This window comes from Lissotriton vulgaris, chromosome 5, assembly GCF_964263255.1.
Source record: "Lissotriton vulgaris chromosome 5, aLisVul1.2, whole genome shotgun sequence".
In the NCBI taxonomy this organism is placed as follows: Eukaryota; Metazoa; Chordata; class Amphibia; order Caudata; family Salamandridae; genus Lissotriton; species Lissotriton vulgaris.
This window is the reverse complement of record NC_141693.1, coordinates 218058972-218075064: the sequence shown is the minus strand read 5'-3', so window position 1 is coordinate 218075064 and position 16093 is coordinate 218058972. Positions and strand designations below refer to the sequence as shown.

General features: G+C 46.4%; 1 protein-coding gene and 1 pseudogene across 1 annotated transcript in view; one reads left to right on the top strand and one right to left on the bottom strand.

Annotated features, from left to right (window-relative positions):
• Positions 1–16093, bottom strand: part of LRSAM1 (leucine rich repeat and sterile alpha motif containing 1) — a 331526-nt gene that overhangs the window by 181525 nt on the left and 133908 nt on the right. The window contains exon 8 of the mRNA XM_086921200.1: positions 13782–13903. Within this exon, the coding sequence (XP_086777326.1) occupies positions 13782–13903 (122 nt within the window). The remainder of the gene's footprint in view (positions 1–13781; positions 13904–16093) is intronic.
• On the top strand, positions 1532–5310 carry LOC147710533 (uncharacterized; annotated as a pseudogene).

Below are 16093 nucleotides of genomic sequence, written 5' to 3'. Positions count from 1 at the left end.
CTGCTAGATTCTATGTCAGGACCGGAGGCGAGGATTATGCTCTCATCTCTCTTCGCTTGATTCCAATTTTTTACACAGCAGCTTTTTATGAAACCAACAATAAACTACATTTCCCATAACACTAGGGAAGAAAAATACAGTCTCTTTTAAGTCCTTTAACAGTTTCCATGCAGGTCTTCCACAAAACATGATGTAACTTCCTGCACTTCATCTTTCTTCGCTGCTCAGCAGCTAGAGATAAGTGCTTTTCTTTCTCCGTTATTGTGGCTTGTGTTGTGGTGAAAGGGGATCGTTTTGGGGTAATCGTTTCCCTTTCAGATTCCCTAAGCACCGCGGGAGCGCTCGTGCGCTCCTTACGCGGTGTCCCATTACTGCAGTTGCGAACCGCGGTGCGGTCCTCCGGCGCCAGAGGCCGCTGTGGGGGCATCGCGACTTGGGTCCCGGAGCGCGTTCTGACAGCAGACGACATTAGACGCGCTCCGGTCCCCGTTAAGGGTCCGCGCCCGGTCGCCTGAAATCGCCCAGTGAATCTGGGTCAGTACAAACTTTTCCTCTGCTTTTGGACGCCCGCTCTGCGGGTAGGTAGCGGTGCGGTGCACCGAGGGCTAAGCCCATCACGCCTGAGTTGATCATCGGGTACGTAGCGCGGTGGAAGCCTTGGCAGAAGGCCCCTGAGGATACCGTGTAAGGCGGCAGTTTTCCCCTGGGAAGTGTGGGGAGCGTAGTGTCCCGGGGCTGGAAAGCCGTAAACGTGTGCCTCTGGCCACCCTTTCACTGCTGGGAGACTCTCAGCCCCAAAAGTTCGCAGCATTAGCGGGCCAGTGCTCCTGGTTCCTTGTACATTGGGTATTGGTCTTGGTGTGTCACATATAGTGTAGTGTCAGTTGGTACTCGCGTGGGTGGACATGGAGCAGGAATATTATGGGGAGGAAGACTCCTTACAATACCTCCAATGGGACGATGACTTTTACGCCAAAGTTGACAATTCTATCCATAAGGCAGTGTCAGACCTTATGACTCCTATGGAACAGCGTCTGGCTGACCAGATTGAGAGGCATTGCACTAATTTGGGGACCCCCCTCCCCACGACCCTGGGCCCCTCCAGGAGTTCAGGACAGGCCTCAGATGGTCAGGGCCCACCCCCTCCGAATAAGAAGTGCGACAGGGAGGTTGACACGGACACCTTCGAGCGTCTCAAACAGGCGTTTCTAGAACATTCAGCCCCCATCTCAACTCCACAGGACCCCTCGCCTGTAGGTGACGCCCCCCCGCCGCCGTCCCCCGGGACGCAGCAAGGGGATTCCCCGGACGAGTCGGATGATGAAGCGGGCTCGTCAATGACGTGGCGACCGGCAGCATCCTCGGACCCTCCCATACCGACGATTGCGGACATGTTCATCCCAGCTCTGCGGAATGGGTGCCCGCCGAGAAAGCGGCATTATACCTGGCTTCTAGACTCCAGAAACATTTGGAGAATGAGGCACGGAGCAGGCTTAGAGCAGAGTGCGCAAGGCCCTCTTTAGACGGCAACATGTCGACTACCCCAGAGATTGAGAGTCAAATGGCGACGTTCTTGGCCAAGTTCATTAGGGATCCCAAGAAGGGGATAGATCGTTCCTGGCACTCCTGTCAGGACAAACTATTAGATGCCGTTGGTCCACTCGCTAAGATCCTGGACATGGCAGAAGACGCTCACGTTTCTAGTTCTTTGATTGATCCCGAGGTCCTGTCCGCCTGGGCGCAGCGGGCGATCTGTTTTGTAGGCAACGGCAACTGCGCTCTCTCAACGGAGAGACGGAGGTCTCTGTTGATCAAGGTCGACCCCAGACTTGGAGACTTGGCAGGTTCCGAAGCGGGGGCCTCGGCTCAGGGAGGGCTCTTCGGTGAGCCGTTTATAAAAGAGTTGGGGAAGTTCGTGGCTACGTTCACGTCCCTCGACAAGGCCAAAGTGAATATAAAGAGGGTTTTCACGCCATGGGTTTTCGCTGGGCCGGGCGGGGTAGGAGCCGCCCGCCCGGCCGTGGCCATAACCAACAGCCCCAAGGGAGGGGGCAAGGCTCCGGGCGCGGACAATATCAATCCGACCAGCGCTTCTCCAACTTTTACCCGACCAGAGGCCAGCGGTTCCGGGGACGTGGCTATAGAGAACACAACGGTAATGCCAACGGTGAGTGCCTTGCCTGCGGCGCGACTGCAAGTTGGGGACAGGCAGGCACAGTTCTTCCCCGCTTGGTAAGCTCTTGACAGGGGATGCTTGGGTACTCCAGACAGTCAGAGGGTTTCAGATAGAGTTTTAAGGGTCCCCTCAGCAAGTGCGTCCCCCTCGGCCAATTGTGTTCAGTCCAGCAGACGCAGTGTTAATAGACGAGGAGGTAAGGGAATTGCTCCGCAAAGGAGTGGTGTGTTCCACAGACATCCACCAGTCAGGGTTCCTAAGCAATCTGTTTCTAGTGGACAAGACCGATGGAGGTCGGAGACCCGTGATCAACCTTCGGGAGTTCAACGAGTGGTTGGTGTACAGACACTTCAAAATGGAGGGCATTCATTTGCTCAGGGATGTTCTCCAACCACTCGATTGGATGGTATGTTTGGATCTGAAGGACGCGTACTTGGTTGTGCTGATCTTTCCTCCTCTCAGGCGGTACCTCCAGTTTCTCTGGAGGGGGCAGGCTTACGAGTTCCGGTGTCTTCCTTTCAGCCTCGCCTCGGCCCCGTGGTGTTTTACCAAGGTTCTCAAACCAGTGGTGGAATACTTGAGGACTCGCGGAGTCCGCTTGATCGTCTACTTGGACGTCTTGCCTCTCCTAGACCAGGGTCCTTCGCAGTTACGAAGCCATCTCCAGATGGCAGTGACGCTGCTGCAGTCATTAGGGTTTGTTATCAACAAGAAGAAGTCACTCCTGGTTCCAACTCAGAAGGCCACCTTCCTGGGGTTCGTGATAAACTCCACTGTCGCCACCCTCAGTTTACCCTCCAGGAAAGTTGCTAAGATTCGTCACGAGATCCGTCAGACCTTGGCCAAGCAGAGAACTTCTCTATGGCAGATTGCTCGTTTGGTGGGCCTCTTTTCGGCTTCAATTCAAGCAATCTTTCCGGGGCCATTACACTATCGCGCTCTACAACGGCTAAAAGCTCAACACCTCAGGAAAGATCACACGTACTCGCAAGTGGTTTCCTTGAAGGAGGAGGCACGCGAGGAGCTAGAGTGGTGGCTCTCCCACATGGAAGCATGGAACAGGGGGGCAATTTTTGGCTCAGCACCGGGCTTGGTGATAGAGTCGGACGCCAGCCGAGCGGGCTGGGGCGCACGGTGTGGAGAGTTTTTCACCGGCGGCACTTGGTCTCCACAAGAGCAGCTGCTTCACATCAATTGCCTGGAGCTCCTGGCGGGTTCCTTTGCCGTCCAGTGTTGGACCAAGGATCGAGTCCAAGCTTCGGTCCTCTTGAAAATGGACAATGTGTCGGCGGTCCGGTACATAAACCACCTGGGAGGTACTCGGTCCAAAACGTTGGCGAACATGGCAAAACAGTTTTGGGAGTTCTGTCTTGCGCACCAAATCTCGGTGACAGCGGAATACCTTCCGGGGAAGGAGAACTCTTGTTACCTTCGGGACGCCAGTGTTTGGATGCTGGACCCGGTGATTTTCCAATACCTTCAAGAGAGGTGGGGTCCGTTCTCGGTCAACCTCTTTGCATGTCGCCTAGATCGGCAGCTTCCCGGTTCTTCATTTGGAGACCGGATCCTCTGGCGGTGGGATGCGATGCGTTCAGCCAGGATTGGACAAGGGAGAGGGGTTATGGCTTCCTTCCATTTTCTATGATAATAAGGGTAACAGCCCAGGTTCGCAGGCAAGGAGCGTCCGTGGTTCTGATAACCCCGTGTTGCAGGTCTCAAGTGTGGTTTCCGGTTCTTCTGGGACTTTCTTGGGATTTTCCAATCAGACTCCTCCCAACTCCCCATCTCCTGCTGAGTCCGGAGGGGAGTCCCCACCGTCTGGTGGAGGACGGATCTGTGCAACTCATAGCATGGCGGATTACAGGCAACGTTGGAGATTGCCAGGCCTTTCGGGCCACGCTGAGTTCTTGTTGTCCAAAGCCTGGGCGGACAGTACTTCGAAACAATATAAATCAGCTTGGACGCGATGGGTATGCTGGTGTTTACGACGGGAAATGGATCCCGTGGTCGTAGATCTGATCCATGTGCTGAATTATTTGGTGGAGCTAGCCCAGAAGGGCTTGGCCTATAGGTCGATTAACGCGGTTCGGTTTGCAATTTCTGCAGGGCACGCGCCAGTGGACGGACCACCCTTGGGAGAACATCCCTTTGTGTGTAAAGTGCTACAAGGCATTCAGTTGTCCCTTCCGCCAGAGCCCCGTTATTCGGCTATCTGGGATGTCAACCTGGTTCTGAATTTATTGTTGTCATGGCAACCTATCAGGTTACTTTCACGTAAGGAATTGTCGGCCAAATTGGCCATGTTGTTGTGTTTGGTGTCTTGTAGGAGAGTGTCTGATGTTCGTGCTTTAGACATCACGGCTAGAGTTTTTTCCCGGGATGGGGTGACTTTTACGTGAGTAGACGGACCAAGTCAAACACGCGCACAATTTCCTTTCCTGCTTTTGTGGCGTCTCCTAAGCTATGTGTAGTGCAATGCTTGAAAGCTTATGAGGAAGCTACGGAGGAAGTTCGTTCTCCGGGTGAGCGACAACTCCTTATTGCCCTTAAAAAGCCTTTTAAGGCGGTTTCCTCGGCCACTATCACCTGTTGGGTACGGTGGGTTATGCAGAAGGCAGGTATTAATACACAAGCTTTAGGTGCGCATTCCACTAGGGGTGCGATGGCTTCCAAGGCATTCAACCTTAGCTTGCATTTGGAGGATCTCATGAGAGCAGCGGATTGGTCGTCGGACTTGAACTTTAAATGGTTTTATTTTAAGCCGCTGCTGAGTATGGTGCAAGTGGTGGTGAGTAAGCTTTGAAGGAGCATAATCCTCGCCTCCGGTCCTGACATAGAATAGAAACTTGCCTAGCCTACGAGAAGGTAAGATTCAATTCTATTAAGGACGCGCAAGCGAGGATTATCCCACCCAACAAGCAAGTTGGTTGCTATTCCTCGCCGTACTTGGTGTAAGTAACCTTGTTTCATGATTGAATAATGTTCACTGTGTAATAAGTAATTTGTGTGGTTTCTTTTAGGGAATGACCAGACGAAGCAGAGTGCCTAACCTTGGGGGAGCTCCTCCAGCGAAAAAAGAGGAAGTGCAGGAAGTTACATCATGTTTTGTGGAAGACCTGCATGGAAACTGTTAAAGGACTTAAGAGACTGTATTTTTTCTTCCGTAGTGTTATGGGAAATGTAGTTTATTGTTGGTTTCATAAAAAGCTGCTGTGTAAAAAATTGGAATAAAGCGGAAGAGAGATGAGAGCATAATCCTCGCCTCTGCGTCCTTAATAGAATTGAAACTTACCTTCTCGTAGGCTAGGCAAATTTCTATTCTGCATGTGAACACGCCAACCTTCCATGGAGGCGTCTGGTGCCATAAAGAAGAGGGCATTCTCCTGGAGAAAAGACAATCTGATGTTAGTATTTTTGTGTTGTCAGCCATGGTAAGGGTATTTAATTCAGTCTGTCACTTTTATGAGGTCAATTAATAATCCTCCTGTTTATATCCAAAATTTATTCAAAGGGATGCAAGAAAAGTGACATAGTTTCACCCTAGCTAGTGCTCATCAGCAGGGCCGGACTGGGAACTGAAAGTAGCCCTGGCAAATGTTTCCAGACTAGCCTCCGTCTGGCGTCGAGCGAGCGTAGAGAGTCAGCCAGAGCACTACTAGCAGTAACCCACTGATCTATTTACATTATATGCACTTTGTGATCTGTGTGGTACACACTCTTTGCAACAGGCATATTAACCCACTGCACTACCTTACAATGAGTTAATACTTCCACTAGACAAACCTCTGATCTCTCTCCAGCAGAAACATTAATCACTGGAGTGATCTTGACGTTTTTATTGATGGCTGAAATTGCTGGAAGCAAGGAACACGGCAGCAGGTGCTTTTACATGGAAGATATACCTGCAAACAGGGTGCCAGGCACCGATCGCACTGCCCTAGAGCCGGCCCTGTGTGCTTGCTACAGTCAATACTTGTGATAATATCAGTGACATCAGTAGTAAAAAGCAGCGTACCAGATCATATAACAGGCCCACTATCAGACAAAAACCCGACAAACCCACTGAACTGTCAGTCCAGCCTTCTTGCACTGTCAGATTGCCTTGCAGATCATCCCAAACCTGTTGCCAGTGGATTCCATTGGCAGTGAAAGCAGTTAACTCTGATTTGTGCTGTATTCCCATTTCATACAGCTCCCACTTTTACACTGATAGGCGTCAGAAATTTGGATGATTGCTTTTGTGGTTTCCTTTAGGATTGGAGGCATTTCTTGACTGATTTAAAGGTAAAGTGATGGTTCAAACCCCCAAATAAAAACTGTGCTTAATCATGTGCAGTGACGTAGGTGCCTGTGTACTAGTCTAAGGGCCTTAGTGTATTTACTTGCACTAAGGCCCATAGACTGGTCATTTCAAAGGCAAATAAAACCGTGGGGGCTGAGTAATGAATTCATTTTAGGGAACCAGTAGTGCGTAAAAGACTCTGTATCATGTATTATTATGGGTTTTCAAATTGCAAAGCTCAGCAGGGCACCGGAGGTGAGCAAATCTAGTGTGATGCTGAGAGTGCTCTATACGACAGCTGTCTTCCACCTAAACTTGAAAATTACCCAGAGTCCTCTATTTTTTGTTATTGCATGTTTATGCAGCACTATATTTCTGAAATATGTTTTGTTTGGACTTAAACTGGGTGTGCCCTTGGGTGGGGACGGAATTATACGTGTCGGAGGGCCCTAATTAAGGTGACACACATGTCAGGTTGGCTGGGAAGGAATTTTTACCAAAAGCCAGAGCGGTTATTGTTGCCGCTGATGGGGAGTGCTCTATACTGGAGTTGTTTTCCACCTAGATGGGAGTACTACCCAGGGTTCCTTGCTGCTTTATTGAATAACTTATGCACTTTATTTCTGAATTGGTTTTGTTTAGACTTTAACTGGGTGCTCCCTTGGGTAAGGACAGAGCTATACCTCTCCGAAGACTTTAATGAGAAGGGAACACATGTCAGGGGTTGTTTTTGATCATGTGAGGTTGGTTTGGATGGTAGTTTACCAAAAGCCAAAGCTACGACTGGACTGGTAAGGGCTTAGGGCCAATGTTACAGCTCGGCACGTATAGCAATGTGCTAATCCTATGCGTAATAACTTTGCGGCAAGTACAGTCGGAAGTGTTAATGGGAATGCATCTGGCGCTAATCTTAGCTAAGGCTTAGCATGGGAGGACAATGTAATACAGGCACGTGTACGACAGTTATCGTTATGAAGCCAGAAACACTAATCGTTTGTGTTGGTCTTTTCCATTTTATGTATGGCTGGGTCCATGGCGGATATCTGAGAAGTGCTCCACACCACCACAACTGCAACGGGTGGACAGCCAAAGGGACGCGTACGTCAGGCACAGAAATGGCAAGCATCAACGTCAAGTGTGATGGGCGATCGATCAAGGACTCAAGAGGTGCCAACACTGGGTTGACTGTTTATGTGTCTATTAACCTTAGATTTGGCTGGCCGCAGTAATGTAGCAGGCTGTTGCTTCACATACTATGACGGTATGTTCCTTATCAGGAAACAGTATTTTGACAGTAACAGCGCCTGTGCTCGCAGGGCCACCGTGGTCGTCATAGTAGATTCATGGGTCACCAATTGGTGGTGCCAGCGGTAGTAATGGGGCAGTGCACGGGGATGTGCCTGGCTAGCCAGGCAAACCCAGGAGTAATAGGCCTATGCAACACCTCAGCACCTCTTGTCGGGGAGCGGGACCCTGCATTTACTGGGGGACGAGCTCCCAGTTGCCATTGTGTAGACGCATCGCGTTTGGTGACATCCATACTAAGGAAATAGACATACACTGAACATTTCCCAGAGCGTAGTGGCCAGGTGTGGGAGGTGAATAGACTTCACGATATGTCAGTGGGAGCTTTTGTAGGCCTGTGGTTCCTTTTCAGTTGCTCTAACAATGGGTGGCAGCGTCATGAGCGATCTGTTATCGGGAGCAGCTAAATGCCATCCATTAAGCCCATATGGTGGCACTATGGCGGCACGTATAATTTCTGTGGATCAGACACCCCTAGATTAATTAGCACTCATCTTGTTGGAAGGGGGGGGGGGGGCGGAAAGGACATGTACACCGGGACGTTTGGGTAGAAGGGTGGTCAACATGTTCGTATTCTGCATACACCCTGGTGCAGACATTCCAGATCTCCCGAAGTAGGGAAACGGGTCTGCGAGGCCATTGTGCCCATGGAAGCAAATACCTAGTACAACAATAGTGAGGCTTGCTAATTGCAGCCCATGGCCCAGGGGTGCATCTGGGGGAGTTGTGCTTCTTGTAAAACTGTGTCCGTTTGTCCACATCTGGGTTTCAAACAATTGCAGGGAATTTTTCTCGCCTACGAAAGGGAGTATAGGGACAAGGTATGACCCTGCAAGGAGTTGGTAGGGGCCGATAGTCTGACTAATCACATGATGGATAGGGTGAGGATTTAGAGTTAGGGCATGACCTTTCAGTGTAGGAGGGTAGTGGGGGGCCAGATAGTCGGTCAACTACGCTGGCCTGTGGCGGTAAGGTCATGATTGGTGAGCAGTTAATTTAAGGTCCTTAGGGAGCGGCGCCATTCTCGAATGGGGTCGCCCAAAGGGAGAGACAAGTGGTCTCTCTTAGAACTCCAGGGGCAGGTACAGCCTGTTGGGTACATGGGTGCGGGGGAGACAGTCACGCTTTCTCTAGGCTGGATGGCCACCCGCATGTGCACAATGACGCCAGTAAACGGCGCAGAGATGCAAGGGCCCCCCTTTAATGGAGTTAAGGGAGCGTAGGGGGGTAACCGGGGCTCCAAAGTACCCTCACGGTAAGCGGGCCCTCTGCGCATGCGCACTTCGACAGAAGGGCGTAGTTAATATATACGGAGGTAACCGGGAAGGGGGTGTGCCCCCACGGTAAACGGGCCCTCTGCACGTGCGCACTCCGACAGGAGGGCGTGGTTAATAGGGCGTACGGGGGTAACCAGGGAGGGCGTGTAGCCCCACGGTAAACGGGCCCCCTGCGCATGCGCGCTCCGCTTAGGAGGGCGTGGTTTAGTGATAAGGATCTGACACCAGTTATTGACCTTGCCGTAGGCCCAAATAGGTACGCAGAAAATAAATATGTTTAATGTGATAGATATGTTCGTTTTTGGATAGGAAATACCTTGTAAAACGAAAGTTTTCCCTTGGCTAACACACTTATATTACCTTGTACTAGAAATATGTTAAGGTTAGCCATCTGAATACTTGTATATATCAATTGTAACATTTTCTGCGTAATTGTGTAAATATTGTTTATTTCAATTTTTGATTTATTTTGTATGTTTTAATAAATACGGCCGGGGGGGGTCGAAAGATCCCCCGCCTTCCAAAGAAAGGCCCTCTCACGTCCTGTTAATAATGTTATGCTGGTTAACGGAAGGGTGGGGGTCCTCCGGCAGTCCCTGGCCATACGAGCGGTGGTGTCAGCATGGCGCTGAAAGTGTACGCAGGCACGGCCTGCGCGCACCCTGTCCCTGTGCAGTGTGCACGCACAGTGCAGTAGCTGAATATGTTAACTTGGGTTGGATTTAGAAGTGTGTGTGTGTGACGCACACCCACAACTAAATCCAACCCAACCACTGCACCTCTGTCTGTGGGGTAAGACGCACTACTGCCATTCCTAAGATGAGGTCACCGCAGCAACAGCAGTTGTGCTTTTTATCCAAAGAGCAGAGGTTAGAGAGAGTGCATTGTTCAAAGCAGAGAGACGGACTCGGTCTCTCTGTCACGGACGTTGAATGCAGGCCTGGGCCTGGCAGGACGGCATGCTTTTGTTGCTGTTGGCAGGGTGCCGTTTTAATAAAAGAAAAAAAAATCTGTTCCAGTAACAAAACCGGCCTCCTGTGAAGAAACCGGCCTCCATCCCTTCCAGCCTACCGGGGGTTTGCCCAGTGCCCGGCACCACCAGTCCGGCCCTGCTCAACAGCCAGGTATAGCATGGTTCCATTGACACAGTGTGCACTGGAACCACGTTTTGACTGGCTTATGAGCCCTAACTAGGTCAAACTGGTCATGGGTTGCTCATGTTCCAGTTCAGGGAAGACTTTGCATGGCAGTTCAGCTGGACTGTTCCCACTGGAACAGGGTCAAGACTGGTTTACATATGGTTGGGTCCAAACTGAGAACGCATGGTGTACAAAATAACAATGGACTGGGATGTGGCCCTGAGTAATTACCAGTGGCTGAGGCTAATTCAGGCATTCCATCCATCACCTTTTTGTATACTTTAGTTTATTTAGAGCAAGGCCCAACCTACATAAAAGTTACAGAAAGCCTTTAGTAGATGCTGTTGTGGCATTGAAAGAATTTCCTGGAACTAGCCAATGAATAAGTAAGGAACAATTTGATGGCCTTAGTTTCTCAGAAGATCCACTACTGGAACTATGCACTTCATGAATATTGTCTGGGCTGATTTGAGGCCAAACCGAAGCACTCAATTGACACTTCGAATCTCAGATATTTCTGATGACTGGGATGGACTGGGAAATGAAAATATGCTCACATTCAATTCCCATCACAAGATAAGATGGTAGAAGGTGTATGAAACACCACAATTGGCATCAAGCACAACATAAGTTACGGAAAATGCACTGCTGATGAAAAAGCATAATGAAGAAGTCTATGGCATAATCAAGGATAATTATTTATCTTCCTAGATTTGTTTTATCCAACATTGTAGAGAGGCAAGTCAATGATACAAAGTCTACTATTGAAAAACAGGACAGAAAGCCTACAATAAAGCACATTCAGTGGACTAAGGGTGTAAAGACAGGGTCCACAAATGCAGTGGCTTGCAAAAATAGAAGGAAGTTCCAAATGGGAACTACACAAAGTCTGTAAAACAAGCAAGTGAAAACCAAAAAGAAGCAATGGCGGACTTCTGTCTGCCCAATGATGACCAAGAAAAGAATAGAAGAGACAATACAAAAGACATCCAACAACAGAAATATCGCAGGCGTTTAAAAATGAAGTCAGAGTGAAACAAACTCTGGGGCAGAGAGAGGACAATTGACAGCAGACATGGACCTTTGGCTTATTTTAATTATTACAATTATCAGGGTTTTAAAAAGCGCACAACTACCCGCAATGGGTTTCCCAGCAATACGACCCTCACGGTAATTTCTCAGAGTTATAATGAAATGTTTGTTCAGAACAGCCAGGTTTTTAGCTGTTTATGGAAAATGGAGAGAGACTGAGAGGATCTCATCAGCAGCGGAATCAAGTTCCAATCACGTTTTACAGCTTAGGACCTAGGTTGGCAAATGCACGGCCTCCTTGAAGGGCTTGTCTCACTCTAGGACCTGAGGAAAGGTTGAAATTGCTAGAGCGTAGAGAGCGACTTGGTGTATAGGGTGATACCAGGTGTCTGAGATACTGAGGACCCGTATAATAGTTTGTACATATAGCATAATGCTTTGAAACCATTTATAATTTTTCATGTCCCGGTCTTCCTCCAACATGATGGAATCTGGTGTTTATTTTGCAGATCATGAATCATTTGGTATCCTACAAAATACTGGGGGAAAGCTGTGATCTCTTCAAAGATGTGCTCCTCCTAAACAGAGCACTCCATAAATAACTCACTAATGGATGACCTGTACAAAGGCATATAATCATATCTCTACATATGTAGTTCACTACGTCATTTCGGATCAGAGGCTATAATAAAAACTTCCAGCTCCATCTCCTGGTTGGTGACAAATTGCATTTTATCACTATTGAGCATTGATCATTGCAAATACTACAGATAATTTGAACAATTTTACTTTTCTTTTTAAATAAAAGTTCTGACACACTATTACCAACGTTTGATTATGTTTTAAATCTCTTCTACTTTGATCGCCTGAGATGAATGTTAAAATAGCTTGCACAGGCTTCAAAAAAATCTCATCGCCCACTCGCTTTGGTTAGTCAGATTTTATCAGGGCAAGCTAATTTTAGAGCCTACGGCCTGTTCTGGTGAGATGATAAAGAACTGATGATTGAGTAATCATGAAACACGTGTATAGGGATACGAATTGGAAATTAATAATAAAGCACTGGCTATGAACACTTTGAACTGAGTATTGAGCGAGAAATCGAACTACGTGAACCATCATGCAAGAGGTGATTATGCTGGGGCGTGTCTGGTGCGCTCCCACCCCTCTAATAGTTTAAACACGGCTCTCACGAGCCGCCGAGCTGACAAGCTCGGGAGCTTGCGCCTTCATGCTCTGAGTGGAACTGGTCCTGAGAGATGAGGCAGCACGCCCTGCAACCTATGAACTTTGCTTATTTTCCCTACTGACGATTGAGTAATCATGAAACACGTGTATAGGGATACGAATTGGAAATTAATAATATAGCACTGGCTATGAACACTTTGAACTGAGTATTGAGCGAGAAATCATGAACTACGTGAACCATCATGCAAGAGGTGATTATGCTGGGGCGTGTCAGGTGCGCTCCCACCCCTCTTATTGATAAAGAACAGGTGTTTTATCTGGTCACATTTGATCTGCAGTTCAGAGACGGAGGTCAAATGTCAGCTTATGTCTTACAATTTGCAGTCAGAAAGAAGAGTAAACACAACCTCCAGGTTTAATAAGTTAGAGGAGTTTGTAAAGTAAACTGCCTGACAAATGTGCTGTACAAAGAGTGTGAAATGGAAGGCTGTAGGAAGTCAGTTTATTTCTAACATATAGCATTTAAATAGCTTGTAAATGAACTGTTCAAACACAAAATATATTTTAGTAGTTATGAAAGCACTTTTTTACAATTCTGTGTGATGAAAAAATGTTTTTCAAAGTACGAATACATATCAGAACACTTGACTTGGTGGTGAGCAAACGATAATCAATTTTTCTGAAACCCAAATTTCACAGATTATTGTTTTATACACTGCATAGTTTTATCAGTAAAAATACATGTTAGTGGGAAGGTTTGTGGTCATTTCAATGCAAAATATTCTGTTTATAAATGACAGTGCTCTAAAAAAATCCTGATTTAGCAATACATTTATTAAAAGTGAGTTTTTAAACATGAACTGAGAAACGTTCCTGTCCTTGGTCTAATGATAATGCTATTAGTGAACTAAGAGGAAGGTTTGGGGTTTTTTGTACCCTATACGCGAGTTAGATTCTTATTATACAAGGAGCAAAAGTTTAGTCTATCAAAGCAACCAAAATAGTTTTTGTACAGCGGTAATGCTGAACTTGCATATTTCATGGGGCTCTCATATCGGATAATGAAGAAAAAGGAAACTCGTAAAATAATATATTTGCTAGTATCACAGAATTGTAGACCAGATTATGGGTCCAGTACATTACAGTTAGGTCAAGTAGATTATTCAGATTACAAGTAACATTTTTATGATTACTCAAGGCCTGTTGTAAGACCTGGTAATGGACACAGTGATGAAATACTGGACAGAAAGTAATGATCTTATATTGTGCGCATGCTGATTACTAAAAAGATAATTGATATGAAAATTGGATGGTGTCTGAACAGTAATATAACAATCATGATATTCCAAGGCGAAAGAGAGCACATACTGGTCAGACTTTACCTCCAGAGTCCGAACATAGGCCAAGGTCTGTGGTAATTCACGTAGCCTGTTGTCACCGATACTGAGGGTGCGTAAACTTCGAAGCCCGTCGACTTTGCTGGGTAATGCCTTTAATTTATTACCTACAGAGAAACAGAGCTAGTCACTCAAAGTCATTTGCTTGTTAAAAACTGGGAGGACTTCACGATTACAATATGAAGTAAATACATCATATAGCATGATGTTGATGGGGTCAAGCACCCCAAAGCAGCAGGCAAACATCGTTTATACTGCATGCAACACAACGCATGACATTACAAGGACCGCTTAGTTACAACGCATAACATTACAACGCAAGTCGGAACAACGATTTACTGTAGGTATCAGAAGGTGTTGGATTTAAAATCCAACACCTTCCCTACTGTTGCACAGACTGGAGTTGGAATAGTAAATTATAATATTCCAACATCTAGCGCCCCCCTAGAGCAAGTTGTTGTTCCGACTTGCTTTGTAATGCTATGCATTGTAACAACGGGGTCGTTGTAATGACCGCTTTGTAATGGCATGCGTTAAAAAAGCATCCGATGCAACGTGGCATATTTGAGAAAATCCAATGAAAGAATAACAAAATACGCAAACAAATCAAAGACTACCATTCTAACTTCATGATCTAAGGGTATACATACAGGTGCATTTGATAAAAGCATGCTCCAAATTCTTGTGCTATTCGGAGTAGTCTAGTTATTGAGCTATAAGCCTTATGACTCCATCTAGTATTCCCCACACTTCCTCCAGATGGACAACAGCTTTTACATTTTTTATTGCTGCTCCTATCATAATTTCCAATTTTTGCTTGCAAACCGTAGTCATTAAAGATGATTTATCAAGATCTCACTACCAACTTTAAGTCACAAAGGTGGAGAAGATGCATTCTATGCCACTATATGAGAGGATAAGTAGAACACACACTACATGAGCAGTGGAGTCTGGTGTAAAGAAATCAGAAGTTACTGCTAAAATGCGGAAAGAGAATACTGAACAGTCCATCAAGTGTTGGGAGAGAGAGTGGGGATCTTTCTGTCCACAGCAGAGTTATCATGCACTCTTTTAGGATAGAACAGAATACATTTAACTCAATCTTCTCTAGGAGTACTGATGACTGTGTCAGTCTGTTTTTTCTCTGGGAGCTGCTTTTCAATCTGCAATACATTTTAGCTGCAACATGAGTCACAAATTCAGTAATCTTTTTCAAAGTGTTTTAGCTAATACATGTAGGAAATCCTAGTGCAAATGTTGGTCTCTGTTATTCACATTAGCAAACAAATGGGACATCAAAAGCAGAAGCGTTTGAATTTTCAATATGTAGTCTTCAGTGATTTGTTAGTGAAGCTGGCAACGGAAAATTTAGGAATATTGAAAGAAATGTGTAATGCTAGAAGATAAAGTTGTAAAAATGATTTATGGTATTGGAAGTCTGGCTGAATATGAAGATATGATCTAAAATATGAGATAAGGAAAAGTTACTCAACAGTAATCCTGGTGGTCTTTCAGGGAAACCCACATGAAAGTCATAAGCACTGAATAGTCCCACCCACATGCTGGGATCCCGGAGCATTAAAAAAAAATTACATATATATATAACAAGAATGTGTACTACGTTTGCAGCCTAAAGAAGGTTGCAAATGGGCAGATTTGATTGAAGTTTCATTTTAAAAAAGAAGTCAATTGCATAGACATGCCTCACTATAGAGAGGTGACCATAGAAAATCTTTCACAAACCGTTATAAAAGGAAAATATAAGACATTGTTAGCCAATATGCTGCAATGCAAAACACAGAATAGAAAACTGGCACTGTGTCTTTAAGAATCTCACAGGTCAGGTCATTTTTTTTGAAAATTAGAAATCCTTGCTGAAGCAATTTGTGAGAGCTGTAATAGTTCTTGTCCAAGGAGGTGGGAGGAGTGCTTTTGACTTTGATGAAGATTCCCCTGGAAGATAACCAGGATTACAGGTGAGTAACTTGTCCTTCTTTTCCAGGGGATCCTCATCTATAGTCACAAGCAATGAATAGAAAACAAAGCCTATCCCACAAACAGGCAGACATTGAATAAAAACAGCTCCAACCATCACCCGAAAAGGTTCCTTAAAGATGCCGGCCCTACTTGAGTATCCGCTCTGGAGTCTGAATCTAGGCAGTAGTGTCTAGTAAATGTATAAACAGATCTCCAAGCAGCTGCCATACATATTTCTAAAATTGGAACATTCTAAAGAAGAGCTATGGTAGCAGCCTTTCTCCATGTAGAATGTGGTTTAGGCTTACCAGGTAGGGTTG